Genomic DNA, 23092 nt, shown 5'->3' on the forward strand with positions numbered 1-23092 from the left:
TCAATAAATCACTAGCCAACCGTTGGCTTGCAGGACATCTACTCTAACAATCTCTCATTTGCCCTAGAGCCAACTACCCGTAATCCCATTGCTTCGCGATGCTTTTCAAACAATGGTCCTGGCAAGGGCTTTGTAAGTGGATCAGCAACATTTTCTGCAGAGGGGACTCTTTCAACTGATATGTCTCCTCTTCCCATAATCTCCCGGATGATGTGAAATTTCCTCAGTACATGTTTGGATCGCTGATAAGACCTTGGTTCCTTTGCTTGCGCAACGGCACCAGTGTTGTCGCAGTAAACCGGGACTGGATCAACTCCATTAGGAATAACGCCCAACTCTTGGACAAAATTCCTCATCCAAACTGCTTCTTTCGCTGCAGCAGATGCAGCAATGTACTCAGCTTCAGTGGTGGAATCCGCAACGATGTCTTGCTTGGAACTTTTCCAAAAGACAGCCGCACCATTAAGCATGAATACAAAACCAGAGGTCGATTTCGAATCATCTACATCACATTGGAAGCTAGAATCAGTGTAGCCTTCCAATTTTACTTCTCCACCCCATAGACCATGAACAAGTTCTCCTTCTTAAGTACTTAAGAATATCTTTCACGGCCTTCCAATACATTGAACCAGGGTTTGCCTGATATCTGCTTGTAACACTCAGAGCGTAAGCAACATCAGAACGGTCATCAGTAAAGGTAATGAAGTAGGATTGCCCATATCTTGTGCTAACACTTAGCGGGCCACAAACGTCATTGTGGATCAAATCCAGTAGACCATGTGCACATTCCACGTTTCCATTGAATGGAGTCTTGGTCAATTTTTCTTTTAGACAGGACTTACAAGTAGGTAGAGAATTTATGTCTGACAAGTCAAACATGCTTTCTCCCACTAACTTGTGCATCATTCTTTGGGAAATATGACCTAGTCTAGCATGCCATATTTGTGTGGGATCTGGATCATCTAACTTTCTTTTTGTTGAAATCATATTTACTTGGACATTCACTCATCATTTCCAGAACATTTCTGGCACATATAATTTCTTATGTCCGGACTTCTTGCAGTAAAATAAATATATTCTAACTTATCGAGCTTTGTAGGCCTTTTAAGTGTCTTTCAGAGTTTGCTTCTTATTGAGATTGTTTTTCTTGTGAGGGGTAGAACGTTTCTTTCCCTTACCTTGTGGGCCATTTTCGTCTGACGAGAGGGCCATAAGAAAAATAACAATTCCCTGTTTTATGGTGATCTCATAAGTTATAAGCGTATTGACTAGCTCTGCAAGGCTATCATCTATCTTATTCAAATTGAAGTTCACCATAACCCCGTCAAATGAGGATGAGAAAGACAACAAATTGATGTTATCTAGTAACTCATTAGAAATCACATATTCCAGGCCCATCACATTCTTAATAAGCCCAGTCATACGTACACCATGCTCATGGGCCAAAGCCCTGTCTTGCATTCGTGTAGTCATGAGCTCCTTGAAAGTGGTGTGCATAGTTTCATGCACCATGCAACTCTTGCACGTACATTCGAATGTCAGCAGCATTCAAAATTTCCTCAAACTGTCCCTACAGTCCATTTGACGTAAAAGCGAGCACATCACACTTTAGCTTGCATACTATGATCCTACTATCTTGTATGCTTTGTCAGTTCAACATGACTGACATTAGTGTGTATGCCATTTTCTCTGAATTCAGAACAATTTTCCCAACCAGTCTTGAAAATTAGATTCGATTAGCTTGTTAATAACATAATAGGATTATGTGACGAAATAGAAAAATATACTGATGTGAAAACAGAATAATTGTTGCTGATTATTTTAAAATAATTTTAAGATATAAAATATGGATTTTATTTCATAAATCTCCCCCCCACTATTTTGACATTTCCAACACCCTCTGATTAAAAAGGGAAATCGTATTTCCTTAGTGGGCACGTAGAGTCCAATTAGCCAATTATAATCCCGAATAATATCAGCCAATTATAATTTCTAAAAGGTAGAGTCCAATTGCATCCCTATGCAACCTCCGCGTGTTTTGACTTACGTTTAATAAGGACCCAATAATATGACGTCGTTTATTTTCGCGTGTCAAACCAACCCATCAATATTGAACTGTAGTAGACGGTCGCCATGAGTTCCCCCAATAATATGAGCCGAAGTCATGGGAGTTCCACTCAATTCACATCATATGTCCGGTGGAAGTCACAGCTTTCCGGCGTACAGGCCTCCCCAATAATATGAGCCAGACACTGTCCGCGGGTAGCGATCAACATGCAACCCCGGTTGATGGAAGGCAACGAAAAATTAAACTCCTTTAATTTTTACTTTTACGGTTTGATATGAATTTTGAATCATATTCAAAATGAGGGATTTTAATTTTAAAATTGTCTCATTATTTTAATTTAAAAACGTGTGCCACGAGTTTGTATGTTTGACGGATTCATGCAACCATTGGTTCATCGAGGGTTGCATATTAATTCGATAACTATGTGATAACTATAATAGTGGCATCGCGTGTGCTATTGGAGAACTCTTTCTCCAACGTACATCTCATACTCTGGCCAGAGATTCCATGCACTATTATTTCATCAGATCACATAGGATATCCACACCCGTAGGTGAGCGGTGAATCCCCGACTACAATGCACTGGCTCCTATATGTGTCGCAACTGTACCCAACGTCGCCACCTGATGACTCTCCTGGAGCCGGTAAATGAGTCAAAGCACAACCCTAGCATATAGAGCCTCAGTGTTGTCCCGGGTCGTAAGGATTAATGGTGTACAATCATAAGCACGGACTCATCCTCTCGATGAATGATAACCACTTGGAAAGTCCGAGGGAGGGTTGTTCGGTATAATCATCATATGACTACCCATCTGCATGTTTGGACATCTCAATGCCCTTACCAAGAAACGCAGTACACAACATCACAGATGCTAGTCTCGAGCTCAAGCGGCCTTTATCCCTGTTTTAGGCGGCTGAATCGACTAGGAACGAATTTAGAATATGCAGTGTTTACAAATTAGTTTCAACATCGAATTACGATTCATTTGTATTAAAGCATAATCAAGGACTTTATCTATGCTGTTTGCATGGGTATACATATAAAGTATAACAAGACCATAAAAAGTTAAATTATATTAAAATAAAGATTGTTTATTACAACTGAGCCAATAAAATTTCTAGCCAACCGTTGGCTTGCAGGACATCTACTCTAACAATTAGCATACAAATATAGTAACTTCGAAGGTCTCTAAAATTTGTTATTTTCTTGTTTTTTTCTATAAATCTATTATAAAGAACAGTTCATCAATTACTCATGCAAAGTCAGCATATCACAGCACACAACAGCAACAAACAAGAAAGAATATTATTTTCTGCAAACAAAAATAATAATAAACAAAGAGAATCTAGATAAAGCTAAAGAAGGACAAAGTGAAAGATCTGAAACGTTGATGGGGTGAGTTCACTTTAAAGGAGAAAGACCGAGGAGCTGCTGAGGTGGGTGGGTGCCTTTTTACTCTTCCGAAGTTCGCGTTTCTTTTTCTATTTCTGGGTAAATTTTATTTTGATCAAAATAAATTCTTTAACTTCTAGTTCAAGTTGATTCTCAGTTAGTATGTCTGTGGACGTATGTAGTTTTTTTTTTCGGGGAAATTTTGATTATCCGAGGTTTAGAATTTTTGTTTGATCATTAAATGATTTGGGATTCTTGAATTATGGGATTTTTGTTTACTTCTTCCGGTGAATTCTGAGAAATTTAGATTATGGAGCAGTTACTGTTGATAAGCATGTCGAAAGTTATGTGTTCTTGATTGTAATATCATGATCCCTTATAAATTTTCTTTCCACTAGTTGCAGAAACAGGGACAGCTTGAATTCTATATTCTGTCTTAATATTGAACTGGTTTCTTGAAATCGGTATCATTCAGTTCCGGTTCAGCTTCAAATTTGCTTTGCCGGTGCCATTGCGCGTCTGTGACTCGTCAAGATGGCGCATACGGATTCGAGGAGAATGTATTCTTGGTGGTGGGATAGCCACATTAGCCCGAAGAATTCAAAGTGGCTCAAAGACAATCTCACGGGTATAGCTTCTGATAGTTAATTATGCGCATATGTGATATCTTAAATTCCATGCGTTTAGAACATAGTATTTCTTTGTGCTGTTGTAGATATGGATGCCAAGGTCAAAGCTATGATAAAGCTGATTGAAGAGGACGCCGATTCGTTTGCAAGAAGGGCGGAGATGTATTATAAGAAACGGCCCGAGCTCATGAAATTGGTCGAGGAGTTCTACAGGGCATATCGTGCTTTGGCAGAAAGATACGATCATGCCACTGGAGTGATTCGGCATGCCCACAGGACAATGGCAGAAGCGTTTCCGAATCAAGTTTCCTTGACGTTTTCTGATGATTTACATTCGAGTTCTGTTTCAGGGACAGATCCTAGAACACCTGGGATGCCAACCCCATTATGCATGATAAGTGAAGCTGATAGTGATATGCAGAATGAGGATCTAGGCTCAATCTTTTCTAAGAGCGACTTTACCGGTGAATCGGATTATGTCACAAGAAATAAAGTTTTGAAATTGAATGATCCATTTGGTTCGATTGATCGGGTGAGAAAATGTCTTAATTTTGAGGGGGTGGTTCAGAACAATAGGAACATTTATGTCGAGGATCAAGAATTGCCAGAACCGGATCATGCTAGTGAATCTGAAGATACTCAAACTTGGGAGGATTTTCGAGTACTTAGAGACCGTGCAGAAAATGCAGAACAGGGTGTCGAAATTCTTGAACATGCCATTTCCAAATTGACCGAGGAAAAAGAAGCTGCAGCTTTGCAATATCAGCAATTAGCGGATAAAATTTCTAGCCTAGAACAGACACTTATATCAGCACAGGTGGAGGCTAAACGTCTCAATTCCGAAATAGAGGATGGAGAATCCAAGTTAAAGGGTGCTAAAGAACAATGCCTCGTGCTAGAAAGATCGAATCAATCTCTTCATTTTGAGTTGGATTCTTTGATGTTGAAGATGGGAAATCGAGAACAAGAGCTTACTGAGAAACAGAAGGAACTGGGAAGACTCTGGGCTTGTGTTCAAGAAGAGAGATTGAGCTTTTTGGAGGCTAAAACAGCTTTTCAGGAAGAAATTCGGTCCAAGGCTTCTAAGCTACAGAATAAGGCTCAACTTTTGACCGTTGCAGAGACCAGTGTCCGGAGCTTGGAAGATGAAGTTCGAAAGGTTGAGGAAGAGAACAAGCAGATTCTTGAGAAAAATTCCATTTTGGAGTGCTCCTTATCAGATTTGAATGTAGAACTAGAGGCGGCTGGAGGGAAAGTAGAAGCATTGGAACAGTTCTGTGAATTTCTTATGAATGAAAAATCCACTCTTGTTGATGAGAGAGCCACACTCATGACTCAACTTAAGGAAACAAATGGCAATCTCGTAAACCTCTCGGAAAACTACAGTGTTCTAGTTAAATCCCTTTCGGGGTCACGCCATCAGCTTGAAGCTTCAAAGGCTAAATCAAAAATCTTGGAAGATTCCTGCCAGTTGCTCGTAAATGAGAAAGCCGATCTGATCAATGAAAAGGATGGTTTGAAGCACCAGATGGAAAACAAGCAGGTAAAACTAGAAGAACTTGTGAAAATTCGTAGTGAACTGGAACATAGATGCATAACTCTTGAGAAAGAGAAAGAATCGAATTGCCGCAAAGTTCTAGAGTTGCAGATTTATTTGGATGCAAAGAGAAAAGAACTTTCGAGTTACCTTCAAACGAGTCATACACAGTTATGTGGTGTTGAAGCTGAGAGGGGACTCTTGAATGAAGAATGTCGACGGAGAAAGATAGAACTTGCTCAAGTTCTAGACAAGGGCATACATGATGAATTAGAGATATTCGTCTTGCGGATAACGGTCCGAGAGCTGGAAGAAAGTAAGCGGGACTTGTTGATGAACAATCAGAAACTGGTGGAAGAATCCATTCTCTCAGAAAAGAAGATCTCGAAGTTGGAGGAATTCAAGTTTCATCAAGAAGTGGAGATCAAATCTTTAACTAATCAAGTTAATCATCTGAGGGCCAGTACTTTTCGGTTATTGAAGTTTGTTGACACTGTTGAGGATCATCCATGCAAGGATGAAACTGAACAAGACCAGCTTTATGCCAACATGCTGTTGAATAACGTTCAGAAAATGAAAGAATCTCTCTGTCAATTTATGGATGAGATTGAAAATGGGAAAACCGTGCTGCATCAGATGGGGCTAGAACTTCAGAAAGCAGAAAAGAAGATTACTACAGCTGAAAAAGAGAAACTAGAGTTGGGAAAAAAAATCAAAGATCTCAGAATAGAATCCACTGTCATTAAAAAGAGTCGAGATTCCCTAAAGAATAGGATTGTTGAACTGGAACTTGAGCTCCATGAATTGCATCAAGAGAAGAACAAGAGAAAAGGCCGAGAGGGTGATTTGCATTCTCAGCTTCAAATCAAAATAAATGAGATAAACGAGCTGGAGACTCGGGCTGCATCAGTATTTGCTCAATTACAGTGCTCTATGGTCATTCAGCTTCTTTATGAGCAGAAGTTTCATGAGCTCCACGAAGCAAATCTTGGCTACTTTGATGAAAACGAATTTCTCAAAGCTCAACTTTCGTGCATTGGTTCTAAAATTGTATCCTTGAAAGAATGCACATCGTCCCTGGAGAACCAGACTGACGTACATATTAAGTTTCAGAACCCCGAAAACGAGGAATTACAAGTACTGCATACATTTTAAGATTTATCCATAGTTTTCTTCCCTCTGCTTTGTCCATAAGTACTGGCTTTAACATCTGTTATGTTCTTTTCTTATTTGTTTGATTCAGGGTGCTCAATTTACAAGTGTTCCCCATAGCATTAATCTGAACAAAGAAAAGAAAACCCCAGCGACAGACACGCTTGCTGACTTGCAGGATGTGCATGCTAGGCTTCAAGCTTTTGGAAAGGCATCAGTTGAGATGAAGGAACTAATGGTTCAGGAGAACACGAATCTACATCTCAAGCTGGAAGCTTTGACGAAGCAAGTTGAATTGTTAAAATCCAAGGGTGGGAAATATAAGAGAAATTCCAAGCCTACATCTGAAATCTCTGAGGCAGATCATAATGTTCTTTTGACAAAAGACATTGTCCTCGATCAAATCTCTGATGATTCTTCTCACGGGATCAGAAAGAGAGAAGAACCGGTTGGCATAGAGAATGAAATAGTCGAATTATGGGAAACTTCTGATCCAAATGGCACAATTGGTCTTATGGTTGGAAAATTGAAAAAAGTTTCTTCTTCTTCTTCTGCACTCGATAAGACTGATATCAACCATGTTAAATCAATGAGGAAGTGGAAAGGTGAGATTTTGATTCCTGATTCAGATTCGCTGGTTGAGAAGGAGTTAAGTGTGGACAAGTTAGAGATCCCGAAGCAACACGAAGATCCCCTTCAAGGAACGAACAAGAGGAAAATTTTAGCTAGGCTGGATGCAGATATCCAGAAACTGGCCAATCTCCGAATTACAGTTCAAGATTTGAAGAGGAAACTCGAGGTTACAGAGAAGGGGAAACGGGGCAAAGATGTTATTGAATGTGAGTCGTTGAAAGGACAGCTTGAAGAAGCCGATACAACCATAATGAAGCTCTTTGATCTTAATGCAAGATTGACTAAAAACGTAGAAAATAGCACATTTTCCGAAGTTGAAGCAAGTACAAGGAGGAGGAGATTGCCGCAGCAGGCACAAAGAATGTCTGAAAAAATTGCAAGGTTACAGCTGGAGATGCAGAAGTTACAGTTCGTTTTACATAAACTCAACCATGAGAAGGAAGAAAAAACCGAAGTTTCTGAGACAAAAAGAAGAGTTCTTTTGCGAGACTATCTATATGGAGAAGGAAGAGCGAGCCATAGGCAGAAAAAAACACAATTTTGTGCGTGTTCCCAGCCTCAGACCTTTCAAGATTGAGAGCTTTTTATTCCTGCTCTTAATATTTCGACAGCTCTACGTATATCATATCTGTATATGCTACCCCTCTTTTAGGTACTTTTATGCTCTTGGCCTAGAACAGCATATTTACGGTTTACATTCTTTACAGTAGATTTTTATGCAGTGTTAGCCGCCAGGAACATTTCTTACACTAAAACTTGTGTGAAAATTACACTTGAAATTTGCATACCTTGCCTTTTGGTTCAAGTGAAACGATACAACAGTAGCGCGTAGAACCATTTTTCTTCAACTTTTTTATTTTTAAAAGCACTGAAGCTGTACAAGTAATCGGTACATTATTTTTTTTATGCTACATAGATTATTTTGGTGGACAAAATTGTTTCCACAGTTTAAATCTCAAATATAAACTGCATGCTGTTTCTCGGGCATACTTATATATATGTATACTCGCACATAAATACCCTATACATTGCTGCTATAACTTTCTGGTTGATCTGGAGCCATGATTTCCTTGCAAGTGTGAAGCATGTAATTGCATGCCCCAACAGCTTCTCCCACGGTTAGAAAGACCCAATCCTGGCCTATAGTTTCGAGGAACTTCGACTTGTTTAGCTTCTTCATCACCTCGGCTCCTGGATTGGCCAGTGCTAGCTGCTCAATATCACACCAAATTCCAATCAAGAACTGAAATAATCTTGAATATTGTTCCAAGTTATTAGTAATTTATTGACAAGCAATGGATAACAGAAAGCTGATTTGAATTTACATTGAGCCCTCTTCGATCGATGATCTTCTTTAGCTCGTCAAGCATGCTGATTCCACTTGTATCGATGTTTCCAACAGCTGCCAAGTTCAAGAATTCGATTGGTTGATATGTTAAGCCTTTACATCTAAATTTAGAAATCTCTAAGACTCACCACTCATATCGAGTATAATATACTGCAATCCCGTTTCTCTCAAAGACTTTATTCGGTCTTCCTCGTCATCTATCCATCTCGAAATTCTGGAACAAGAAAACCATGATTTGGGTTCACAATTGATTGATGATTGTGATGAATTAATGACCCAAACAACAGTTTTTATATTTTTTTTATGTGTGTATTGTTGTTACCTCTCTCTCAAGTAGCTTGCATTGGCAAAATAAATGGGAGCAGTCAATTTCAAGAATTAGAACTCCGGGAACTCTGCTGGTATTGGAATACTGATCCACATTTCTGTAAACCTTGGAGTTGGTAATATTACCAAGAACCAATGTCTTTGGTCTTGCAATAAATAGAAGTACTCTCAAAATAGACAGTCCAATCTGCAAATCTAACTACACGTATTAACGTCATCGTATTCGAAACTTTGAATGGGGTGCAATTTAACGTACTTACAGCCATGACTAAGCCAATTTCGATACTGGCGAAGACTACGCCAAGGTATGCACTCATGCACACGACAAAGTCGAATTTGTCGATCTTCCATAGATGGATGGCCGCTTCATAGTCAATGAGGCCAAGCATGGCGGCGATTATGATTGAGGACAGGACCACTATCGGCGTATAATGGAACAATGGGATAAGGAACAACAACGTTAACATGACAGCAAATGCCATTACAATGTTCGAAACTGCTGTTTTACATCCGGCGTTGAAGTTGACGGCGGAGCGGGAAAACGGGCCTGAAATCAATCAACAGACAATTATGTTACTCATTTTCCTTCTGTATTAGTTTTTTAATTAGAAATTCTAATATATTCAAATCCCAAACCTGTAGTGAGGTAACAAGAACTGCAAGAACCAGCAATATTCATCATTCCAAAAGCAATCATCTCTTTGTTTCCATCAATGTTGTAATTCTTAAACATTGCAAAGCTTCTACCCACTGCTATTCCCTCCTGTCCAAATTAAGATATTATACATTAATTACAGCTTTAATGATATACATGTGCTACACAATAAAGGGTGGGAGATTATTTATATAAGTGGGAGCGAAAATGGCGTACGGCGAGGGCGATGATGCCGGTGACTATTCCTGTTTTGATAGTTGTCGGCAGATACTGTGAGTCGAAGTTTAGATTCATTATTGATGGTGGATTTATTCCTTTCTTCAAATGTCCAATCTGTAAGTTAAATTATTTCAGAACCATGCAAGATCAGATTTAAATATTATTGTCTAAACATGCCCAATGAAGACATGCATGAGCAATTCAATGATTATTGTAAAGAACACAATGAAATATAAAGGGTGGATTAGGTTGTATATAATATTCAAGTCGAAGCAAGCTCAAGAAACGCCAAATTCGAACTCACATGATCAGGTAAGGCTAAACCGGATTTAGAACTGATTCAATACTTGCGACTGGATTAACTCGATTGCGCCGAAAATTGGGATATTAAATTCGATACTATTAAGTGATGAAAGGGAAGGGTGAGGCTCACCACTTGGACCCCATGCTTCTCAGCATGGGTAAGGTATACAAGAAGGCTTCCCAATATCACAGACGTCAATGGAGCCATTGCTGAAATCCAGAATAGATTTGGCTTCTTTTTGCTCTGCATTTCAATTACCAAATTCAATAAAACGTCATTAAAAATCATTGGAAAAATAAATTTATAGCTATCATCTGTTAATTACAATATTTAAAACACAATTAAATTTTTATGAGTTATATATATAAATTGGAGAATAAAGTACAAGTGTCCTACACTTGATTATAAGAATTGAATTAATTCAGACAAAGACACAATTGTCAAAATTTCGAGTTTGACGTTTGTAATTAATTATATGTACACATTCACAAGTAATTAATTATTATACATATTTTGAGGCTCAAAAGGTATTAATAAAGGTAATATTGATTTTGCACTCAATGCAAAAGCCGCCCACCCAATGGCATCTACTTTTATCTTTCGTTATTATGGAGTTGGCTGAATTTGAAAATATTCAAGCCCAGATTGGAGAAAATACTTGAAAGGAATAATATTTTAATTTTTTTTTTAAAAGCATTCTTACATAGCTAAGGTGGGGATTTAGATGACGACAGAGCAAAGAAAACAAAATTCCCTTACAAGAATTAAACATGTATATATAAATATTCCTTCTTCTAGAAAAATGTAAAAGTTCTACTAATATAAGAGTAATAATAATTCAATACGTGAAATATATGCATGCAAATAAAATATAATATAGTATTCAATTTTGAATTAAATTAACCTTCAAAAAAAATTATGACTTAAATTTAAATATATTTAATTATTTAACATTGGCGATAATTTGAATAAAAATTGGATATCGTATGCATGACTAGATAAGCTATGAAAATGTTTTTTTTTTAAAATAAATAATTAAACGTGAAGATTAATATACAGTTCTTGTATGAGATATTAATACGACACCGAATATATCATTGAGATGAACTTACGAAGTATCTGGACAGCAAGAGGTAGAAAAGGAAAACAAATCCAAGAACAGCACTCTCCCATTTCCACTGCAAATTATCAGATACAGCAAACTATTAAATAGACAGATTATTTCAACTGTAAATTCAAGAAAAAGAGATAAATAAACAAGAAGAACCTGATGAATCTGGGTAAAAACAGAGCGTATAACGTCGATAACATCAGTAGAATGAGTGAAATGGGATAATCCAAGTATCCCTTTCAACTGCTGGAGGCTCACCACCGTCGCGGCTCCACCCATGAACCCTACTATCGTTGCATGCGACAGGAAGTCCACGATAAAACCTAATCTGAAGAATTGTACGCAAGAAAACATGAGTAAATTTATCATCATCGATCCAAAAAAATTTCTGAAACACGATTTGGTAAGGATCCCATTACCTGAAAATACCTAAAGAAGCTTCAAAAAGCCCGGCGAAGAGAGTAGCAGTAAAAGCAAGATGAAGATAGAGTGTAGGATTCTCGTTTGGATTCACCACGGCGCTCAACATAGAGGCTGTGAGCAGTGATCCGACGGCCACAGTCCCCACTGCTAAATCTCTTGAACTCCCCATTACAGCATAAATTAATGGCGGAACAAAGCTTGAATCTAATAACAAATCGTCAAAAAAAAAAATGTTAGCTACGAAATTTATTTATATAATAACATTTTCTAGTCAAAAAAATTTATAAACTTTTGCTCACAAAGGCCAAGAATTGGAGGCAAGTTAGCAAGCTTGGCGTAACTAATCCCTTGAGGGATGGCGAGGCTGGCTATGGTGATTCCGGCAATGAGATCAGATTTAAACAAGTCCAATGTGTAACGGGGACCCCACTCAAATACTGGAAAGATGTACTGTAACCCTAATGCAAACTTCTTCCTCGGTGGCTGGTTTTTGAATTGGCGGAGGGGGTCATCGGGGAAAAACGTTTCTTTTAGAGTGTTCTTTAACGACTTTATGAATGATTGTGGTGGAGGAACCGCGGCACGGTGTCTCCCTGCTGGGTCGAGGATATAGTCGTCGTTCGGTGACGGATAAGTATACTCGGCCCTAACCATTTTAGGTTTAGCAAAATGTTCAAAAAAATTCACTTGTAACAGGGATTTTTAAGAATCTGAGAGTTGTGGAGTGAATGGTGCATGGAGGGGAATTTAAAGTGGAGGGGGAATAAGTGTGTCTCTTCGGAGTGTCTACTTGGCAGGGACAAGAAAATAAAATAATATAATATTTTTAAAAACAATAAAGTGTGAGTTAATTCATTTTTATTGGTAGTAGAAAGGAAATTCATCTTTTGATATACCCGTTTAATTAAATATATTGGAAAAAAAATAATCAACCAATTAAATGGAAAAAATATCACTAAAAACATTATTTATTCTCTATTTTTTAGGCCAATAATTATATATTCACATTTAATTTTGATGTGATTGTATTTAATTTATACAAGTGACTACATAAAAACAAACAAACAAACGTGTTCTATATATGTAATATGGATTTGGATAATTTGGAATCTCCTTCAATTTTTATCATTTAATAATTTTTTTTATGATTGATATAAAATATTCGTAAATTGAAATGGAATAATTATCCCACTTAGAGATTCAACTAGTTTATAATTAATCATATTAATTTGAACTAAATGTCGACCAGATTCGAAGATTAAAAGCTTAAATCTAATTTAGTTAATTCTTGTAGCAAGGTGGGCAGTCTTCTTTCTATTGTGGGTTTAACTGTAGGCAGTCAATTGGGTGGGTTCTATAAAACGTGTCACATATCAAACACGTTTACTGCACAACAATACTAACTACTTTTGATTGGGCTTTCTACCATGCCCCAATTAGATTAGTATGATCGCGTTCGTCATTGTTATATAAAGTAAGACGATTCTTACTAACTTTTTTGGTCGACATGTTATATCAGTATAAGTAATACATGAATATCCTCACGCATTAATGTGAGAAGTAGGTATTTTGTGAAACGGTCTCACGAATCTTTATATGTGAGATTGGTCAACCATACCGATATTCACAATAAAAAATAATATTCTTAGCATAAAAAGTAATGATTTTCATGCATGACCCAAATAAGATATTCGTCTCACAAAATACGACCCGTGAGACCGTCTCATACAAGTTTTTGACTAATGTGAGAGTCGCATATTTATAAGACAAATGATTTTTTTTGAAAAAAAAATGGTCTCATTTCTAGGTGAGATTAAATCAAATGCAAGTTTATGCCATTATTAATAGTATTCAATACAGTTAACGAATTCTGTTTAGTTTGTATCCCGGCTAATTTTGATTAATGACGAATATTTATTCCACACAGTAATTATCAGTGTAGGTCGCCGGGCCAGATAACAATCCTTCGATATCTGACCTTTCGGAATATCAAACCGTTCCAGTTCTACCTTTATTTCTGCTGGGTTCTTACTATTTATTTCTTTTCTAAAAATAATTATTTTTATTTTGACTCGCCATCGTGTGATTGGGCAAGCAATTTGAAATCAATTTTGACTCGAAAAAACACGTAACTAGTCTTTGATTTGGGTTGCAATATTTGAAAATTAATGTGTTGAAACTGATGGGCCACGTACAATTCATGTAAATAACAAATCATTAAAAATTAGTTTTGGAGAATTGCTTTACCAAAATAATTAAATAAAGAACGAGTTTTATTTTATTTGTTCCGTATTTAGAGCTGAAAGTATTATTTTTTTGCATAAAAGTAATGCATTTTAACATGTCATATCAAGTAGATGATATGTCCCATAAAATTAATCCATCATACAGTTTCATAAGAGTTTTGTGTTAAAATTAAGAGCATGTTATTATGAAGGTAACAATTTAATATGTATAAAAAAATTTATTTTATCTTCGTGTCTTAATTAGTTTAACTTATATTTTTGCATGTTGTTTTAAATAAATGAAATTGCTAAATCACGACAGTACGATAAAATTATGATTAAAAATTTTCTGATTCTTTAATAATCACGTGGGAATTAGCGGTCAACTAAGGGTCAAAATTGCAAGTGCTAGTTTACGGCGTTCGCGCTTTTGAATAGTGGATATATATTTGATACTAAAATCTTTGTCATATTTATACAAAAAAATTAATAAATATATTAAATAGTTTTATTAAAAATGTTATATTTCTGGAAATAACGAATTTGAAGGGGAATTTTAGGAAATCGACTCAAAATTAGGGGTATTTCGGGGAATACAATATATATAGTAATCGAAACATTCATCTATTTGAGGGGTTTCCTGTTTTAGGAAAACGATTTCTCCTTGGCTTCTCTTATATATGGAGAGATTCGCCACGATCTTAATCATATTGTAAACTCCAAAATCAATTTTATCACGTAATATTATTTTAATTATAATAGTTTTTTTTAAATATAATTATGATAATTAATGAAATCTTTTCTTTTTCTCATTTTACGAGTCTCATAGAACAATAATTGTCTCTAACGAATAAATGACCAATACAATAGTGTTTGAATTGCTCTATTAATACTAACGACAGTTTTTTATATATCAACTAGTGTTTGATCCTTAAATAACTACGACAAAAACTTGTATGAGACGGTTTTACGGATCATATTTTGTGAGACAGATCTCTTAGTTGGGTCATCAATGAAAAAGTATTACTTTTTATGCTAAGAGTATTAATTTTTATTGTGAATATCGGTAGGGTTGACCCGTCCCACCGATAAATATTCGTGAGACCTATTTTCCAAGAGACATACTCAATAACTACACTTAAAAAAATTATAACATGATGATGAGTTGAGTTCTACAAGGGATGAAGAATTTTGTATGTAAAATTTACAAAATCGAATATCGATAGTTTATATAAAATTGTGTTACTATGTTTCTTTAAATAAAATAAAGTATAAAGCATGAGAAAGAGACACAAAACCTTTGCCCAATTTGAAATACAAAAGTAAGTTGACTATATGTACCACTTGCTTAGCAAAAGGTCCCGAAAAAGAATTCTACGAAGAACTCTAATTTGTTGACTATTTTATTAAATGGGACCATACTACTTAATCATTTTCCGAACTTAAATATAATATTCGGTTTTTTTATATTTATAAAGGCAAAAAAATAATAAAAATTGCACGTAAGAACAGCTTGTCAACAAAGTAAAAGAATCCAAAAATGACTTTACTTGTGATTTGTTTTATTTTTTTTAAAAAAAAAATCTATTTTTAATTAATATTTAAAATTTTCAATTAATTACAAGTAAAATCAATTATGTAATATATACTGAATTTGTTTTATCAAAAAAATTCAAGTTCGAAAAGTGGTGTTTGGCGATTCAGGAGAAAAATCTACAAGAAAAGAATGTTATATATGTATAGATAAAAAATCACGGGCATACTTTGACAAAAAGGACACCAAAAATCAAACAGTACCTAAAAAGTATCGATTAAATATTAAACTTATGACTATAATTTAATTTCCAATCTTATTTATAATAATCTACATCATTTATATATTATATAATACTTTTTGGTGCCTTGTAAATTTACAATTATTATTTTTATTGAAGAAAAAAGATGTATTTTCTCACTTATTTTTTTAGTGATTATTGGAATTTAATTAGAATAGCCAACTGGATATTTCTGTTGGGAACGACATATTTGTTCAACATTTTTTTGCTGCACAAATATATATAGAAGATTATACCTACATGTCTTTGCATAGTAGAAAATATTATGAATAGACATATATATTATATTTTTAACTGTTGTCACTCTAATACAAAAAAAAAATACATTTATGATTTATGTATGGTATATTTGTCTGTACAAAATTTATATATGCGGCATCTTAGCACCTAACCAAAGAATTTAGTGTCTTTTATATATATATATATATATATATATATATATATATAAAATTCAATTCGTGTGCGGCATCTTAGCACCTAACCAAAGAATTTAGTGTCTTAAACTCACAAAAAAGGTTAAATAATTTAAGTTTGAAGACTTGACTTTTTAGTTTTTACCAAATTATATGGAAAACGTGAATAAAAAATGATTATTATATCGAATGAGTTCAATATCGAAGACGAAAGCGCATCAATTTCTAGTCTCATTTTCTTACCCAAAATGATTGCTTATTTGAAATGAAACGAACTCACTTCACAATTGGACTTAGGTAAATTTGAAGTTTTTTATTACGAAGAATCGATTGTGCTATTAGAAATATTACTAAGTTGGCCAGCCTTCTAATTGGTTAATTAGATGTATTTTTCATACTACAAATTTTTTTTATTTTGAAATTTGATTATGTGTTTTTTTTTTTCCACTTTCACTAAACATAATAATTGATGTGATCAAAAAATATTAAAATAGCTAAAAACCACCTATAACTATCCATCTTGGCTTTGCAAGACTTTGTGAATAATTACGCATGCACTCCCTCAATTAACCTAATAATTTATTGCAGATATTATTTCGATGTTTAACTTTTCTGTCGGGAAAACACCTACTCAAGTTGAACATTTTACCGGATAAAACCTGTCAATATAATTTTAAAATAAACATTATATATTTATATTACCGTGGTAGTTATTTTCAACTATTTATACAGTAAAATAAATTGTTAAAATAAGTGAAAAGTGCGAGCATGGTTAATAATGAAACTTTTCAGTACTAAATTACAATTTCCATTAGTTTGCTAGAATGCAATGTGGAACTATTAACTTTAAATTAATTTATTTTTTTTCATGATAGTGACATTTTTGTGTAATGAATTCTAATTGCTATTTTAATTGCTAAATTTGTAAAATAATTCAATTACTAATTAAGGTTGACAATAATAAATGTATATGATCCAAATATTTAATATTCATTAGTATAATTGATTAACTCCAAAAAACATCCAAATTTTTACATGTAATATAATGTTTTCTTGAATTAATTTGACCCTTCATGCTCGAATATCAATTGCATAATTCGCTTTTAATTTGTGCAAAAGAGGAAAAGAGATCGAGTGAGTGACATGGAAATCACGATCCCATTAATGTGGCCTCTATTTGGTGGGTCGAGAGACTCTGCATTCGGCAATAATTCACACTTTAATCATACAAAAAAAATAAAATTAAAATTAAAATATTATCGCTATTTTAAACAAACATATTATTGCATTGCTATAATTTGGCGATCCATATTGATTTTGTGCTAATAATTGAGAGAGCGATACATGTTCTGTGGTCCTCAGTGATCAAAGGTGGGAAGACTGTACACCACGGCATCGCGTAATCAAAAAGTGATGATATGATTTGTGTTAATGGACGTACTATATGAAACAGATTTATACTATTACATCCACGAGAATATATGTAGATTAATACCACAATCAATTGTAGATTAATACCACAGTATGTTAAACGTTCAATTTTACAATTGATATCAGAACCAAAGTCACGAGTTCGATTAACATAGATTGTAATGAATGTAATTTAGTGGGATGATGATTGTTGGACTGCAATAATTGTCTTTATTATGAGAACTATTGAACTGTGACATTTTAAATATCGTACAGTTTAAATATATGCTTATCCTACAAATGAGAAACTGATCTTATAATTATTGTAAAATGGTAAATAATCGTACACATTAGAAAATAAAATATTAAGTTATAAAAGGCTTATTTACCTTTAATACAAAGTACAACTATCGTAATAATATTAGCAAAATCCTTATAGACTAGAGGCTCTTGATAGAATATGAAGTAGAAAGGACAATCTAATTGGGAACAAAAGAATTGAAGTTCATAAAAATCGATTATAGACTGTTACAACCAATTACATTAATGACAAAAACTCTTCTGACGGCGGTTTTATAGATCAATTTTGTGAGATGTGTATTCTATTTGGATCACCCATGAAAAAATATTAATTTTTATACCAAAAATATTAATTTTTATTGTAAATATGGACATGATTGACTCATATCACGAATAAAGATCCGTTTTATAATTGGTTCTGATACAAATTATAGAATATATGGGAAGGACTGCTAGAGAAAATTAATACCACATATCTTTATTCCAGAATCAAAAGATCTAACTAAATAAAGAGAAAATAAAGAGTCAACAGCTCAGCCAAGCAAGACAAACATGCATGTATACATGAAAGCATGATCAAATATTTTAAGCCGAGATTTGAATCAGTTAGCCCAAAAGAGAACATTTTGCTTCGTGATTCCTCGAGTCACAAATAAAATTTCCCCAAGTTGGTAATAAACAAGCGGGGGAAAAACCCATGAAGATTGATCAAATCTTCCCAACAACTCTTTTTGTTTATCCGAATGCCACGCTTCTCACGTAGTTTATTTTAAAATTAACAATCATTGAGCACGTATCTATCCATGGGGATTAGAATTGCCCCACTATAGTAATAGATAGCATTCGGGAAAGATCAGACTGTAGTGGTGGGCATGCAAGCCCACTCAATTACAGATCGTGGATGCCAAATTCAATAGGACCTTTTTTTTCCCCTCTTCGCCTTTCAATATTTTATTTCATACTAGCACGGGTGAAATCAACATGCCAAGCTTCTCACTTATTTTTTGTAAGAATATTAAGTATAATTGGTCATAATTTGGACCAACAATTTTTTTTTTTGTTTTTTGAGGGGAGGAGATGACTGTCGCAATTGGGTTTCGAACAGGAGACTCGTTCCAAACTTGAGATCTTGGATACAAGATGAATTTGTTGGATTGAACTTTCGATTCAATATTTCCCCTTCACCGTCGATATGTGTATGTCAAATGAATGGGCCCTTTTTTAGACCAATTTATTAGGAAAGCTAACCAGATCAGCTAGAGGCCATCCAACATGGTTAGTCTTTGGTATAGTGTTGTCTTTTTAACTTGAGAATGAAATTTCATGTGGGTTTCAACTTTCGGGGTCTTGTTTTATTTGGAGATTATATAACCTGTGCTCCTATCAACTCGTTATTTTTTACATGTATTGATCATTGAGTTTACCCCCATTGTCAAGTCAGGCTTTCGAGTAACTGAGCTACTAGCTGCTCGGACCGAACCGACAGGTGTCCGTAAAAAATATGTTCATGAAGTGATATCATTAATCAAAATTATTTTTACTTCATGAGATATTTCTAATAAAACAAATTAACTATATATCTACATTTTTCAAGAAACATATATATATGTATATATGTGTATGTGTGTGTCTCCAACGCTATTTTTTTCCCTAATGGGCTATAGGATCATGATCCACATTCCGCACCCAGCCCATGGTGTCAGCAGGCCCAAATCTGGTTCTGGGTCCATTGGGTGAACGATTTGAAAAGCCCGAAAATAGATCTTTCGGTTTCAGGTATGGGAGATACCAGTGATCTCCTCCAACTTCAATACTCCGATCTCGTACAATTATCGATCGATGAAGTCCCGGCATCTCCCTGTGAAACCTAACGGCTAGAGTTGTTATCTGATCAAGTCTTGCATGACATCTGCTACCTTTGGCGCGAAAGCTCTCCCTTCTCAGTAACCCAAAGCGCGGCTCTCCGCCGGAATCTGCTACCTTTGGCGCGAAAGCTCTCCCTTCTCGGTAACGATGATCGGAAACAGATTCTCATGGTAAAACCCCTTTCTTATAATTAAATCATAATTAATTTACGTTCGCATTTTTTTACTGTGGATATCTGTTTTTGGTGAGTGAGTAGGAGTATAATCTGGGAAGTGGTGTGCCGCTAAAGAATTTGAATAGAATTGTGTCATCTTTTGCAATGCAGATGAAGTATGATCAAGAATTTATTGGTGAATTTTGCGAGTCAATGGAAGCTGAGGCTGATGGTTCAGACTTTAGTAATCTAGGGCTTGCATTTCTAGAATTAGGTTCTTGTATGATGGAATTTGTTCTTCTTTCTCGAGTTTGCGGCAAAAGACTTGGTGGGTGCGAGCTAGAGCATAGCTTTATTGCAATGTGGCACGGCTAAAGCCCGTCTAATACATTATCATTCGATTCTCGATTATGTAGTTATCAAAGAAAAATGTAGAGGAAAAGGTCGTTCTGCCTTTGATAGACGTAGTATCGGGATTGACGATGAATCGGATTTGTGGCAGAAGTGGCATTATGATTATGGGATTTTCACCATTTTGACATCTCCAATCTTTATGTTATCCGATGAAACTGATGCCAAAGAAGGCGACGTTGGAATTATTTTGTGGGCTCACATAATTTAATTAATTGTATAGGACAAGCTATCTAATAAAGGAATCAATAAAGTGATCTAATTAATTATGGGTTTCCAAAGTATTAAATAAATTGGTATGGTCCACCTTATGTGTAGAAGCCCAGCCCAATTAGGTCTTCTATGATGGGTTGAAGACTGCTAAGGTTATATAAGGTTATGGTCCCCAAGGCACAGAGAATATAACGCAGAATACATACGGCACACCGTATTCTAGATCTCTCTCCTTCTCCCATCAAAGGCAAGAATAAGGTGGTCAATTCTCTGTTGCCTTGGAAGATCCATAACTCTGACGCTAGATCAATCAATGGATTCTGGTACGTGTTTACTGTTATTTATATTTTCTGATAATTCGACATGAATTCCTGGCGTGTTGTGATATATGGATTTAATAACATGATTTATAGATTTAATATTATTGGATCTCCAACAAGTGGTATCAGAGCCACGTTCATGTTGAATTATGAGAACTTTGTTTATTGAAGGATCAAAACAGAAAAGTATGTTTTATTCTCAGATCTGAGACGATTTTCTTGTCTATAAATTTTTTGGATTCAGATCGATTTTTCTTAAAATTTTCTGAATTTGGATCTGAATAAATTCATACTCTTTGGATCTAGAATTTTCGAATTTTTCATCCAAAACTCAGATTTATTTTCGAATTTTAAAAAAAAACAAAACAAAAATCGGAAATTCGAATTTTCGGATTCTGGGATAGGCCGCCGGATTCATGGAAAATCGGACGTCGACGGCCGATTTCCGGCGACGAATTCTGAGGCGTTTTGTTCGCAACATTCAGGCGCTTGTATCCATACCGTCTATTGATCGAAAAACACCGTAACATGATCGAATTTTCACATGTATCTCGGAACTTTTATCCTCGCGTATTCCGTCTTTTTTTTGGGAGATTTCGATCGAATTCAGAACTCTTGGGTGGTTGGAGATGGTATGTTAGTGGTCGCCATGGTTATTAGACTCCTGGGTAATGTCGCCGCTGACTGGTGTCGCCGGAAGAGGTGGCGGCGCCGTGTTTAGGGTTAGGGTTAGGGTTTCGAATTTTGGAATTGATTTTTGGGTTGAATTTAAGGCCTTGTTTGGTTGTCCAAATTTTGAAATCCAGAATTTGACCTTAATTATTTTTTTGACTTCCGCAATTCTGATTTGTGAAAATTAAATTCGACTATTTCAAAATTTAATTGCATGAAATAAAATTAAAATGGAATTATTCATTATTTCATCGTCTTTGTTTATTTCGATAAAATATTTGTGGATGAATAATTATGAGGTGCAAATATTTTATTTCTTGCAAATTTAGTCTTCATGCTTTATTTGGCCCAATCAAAGTTAAATTAATATCTTGTATCTCAAATTTGGTTAAATTTGTTCATGCTAATAAAGTGATTTTTTGAGATATGTAGATATTGTTCAAGTTCAAAATAAATTGTGTTTCAATTTATGCGAAAAATAGTCGGCCCAAAGGAAGATTATTTTTTGGCCAAATTTCAAACACAATAGATGATTTTAAAGTATATCTAGATCTATGCGGAAATTAATCGGCTTAAAGGAAGATTATTTTCTGACCAGATTTTAGATTCAATATATCTTTTTCAAGTGCATTTATATCTATGCGAAAAATAGCCGGCCCAAAGGAAGACTATTTTTTGGCCAGATTGCAGACTTTATAAAAAAAAAATTGTGTTTATATCTATGCAGAAAATAATCGGCCCAAAGGAAGGTTATTTTTGGCCAGATTATAAGCACATAATTATGTGATCTTAAAGCGTGTCAAAACTATGCAGAAATTAATCGGCCCAAAAGAAGATTATTTTCTTGCCAGATTGTAGACACATTATATGATATTAAATTGTGTTAAATTTATGCGAAAAATGATCGGCCCAAAGGAAGATCATTTTCTGGCCAAATTTTAGCACAATATGTGGTGCTAAATATGTGATAATTTCGGATTTATCCATGCATGCAATTGTCGGTCCAAAGAAAGGCATATTGTTGGCCGAATTTATTATCAATATTTAATAACCATGATTTTTGAGTGTACCACTTACAAATTGTTATTTTTGTTCAAAGACTAAATATCAATGTTGTGCTAGGTAATTTTTTTTTTATGAGCCGACCACCAGCATGATTATATTTTGTGATTTATTTAATTTAAATATATGCATGGACTATATTTTACTGTGAGTTTTTTTTTTTTTTGGTTCTATTTTGTTATAGCATCTTCTATATCTGCCAATCTGAACAACATTCCAGTACTTAATGGCTCAAACTTCAAGAAATGGAAAGAACATGTTATGATAGTGCTCGGCTGCATGGATTTGGACTATGCGCTAAGGGAAGATCGCCCCGCACTTTTGACCAGTTCAGGAACTGCTGATCAAAAGGGTTCTTTGGAAAAGTGGGAGCGATCAAATCGCATGAGTCTGATGATTATGAAACACTCCA

General features: G+C 35.0%; 1 protein-coding gene and 1 pseudogene across 9 annotated transcripts; one reads left to right on the forward strand and one right to left on the reverse strand.

The window, feature by feature from the left end:
• Positions 1–3341: 3341 nt before the first annotated feature.
• LOC142522912 (protein NETWORKED 1C-like) lies at positions 3342–8217 on the forward strand. 9 transcript variants are annotated; one of them, XM_075626507.1, is made up of 4 exons: positions 3342–3560; positions 3860–4089; positions 4177–6764; positions 6871–8217. In XM_075626507.1, exons 2-4 carry the CDS (start codon positions 3996–3998, stop codon positions 7987–7989), a joined length of 3801 nt encoding a protein of 1266 aa, XP_075482622.1. In that variant the 5' UTR covers positions 3342–3560; positions 3860–3995; the 3' UTR covers positions 7990–8217. The 9 variants fall into 9 exon arrangements, with proteins under 9 accessions (XP_075482622.1, XP_075482639.1, XP_075482646.1 ...); XM_075626524.1 differs by having other exon boundaries at positions 3866–4089; XM_075626531.1 differs by having other exon boundaries at positions 3342–3513; positions 3866–4089.
• Positions 8218–8287: 70 nt separating this feature from the next.
• On the reverse strand, positions 8288–12529 carry LOC142522961 (sulfate transporter 3.1-like; annotated as a pseudogene).
• Positions 12530–23092: the final 10563 nt, after the last annotated feature.

The sequence above is a fragment of the Primulina tabacum genome, chromosome 2 (assembly GCF_025594145.1).
Source record: "Primulina tabacum isolate GXHZ01 chromosome 2, ASM2559414v2, whole genome shotgun sequence".
In the NCBI taxonomy this organism is placed as follows: Eukaryota; Viridiplantae; Streptophyta; class Magnoliopsida; order Lamiales; family Gesneriaceae; genus Primulina; species Primulina tabacum.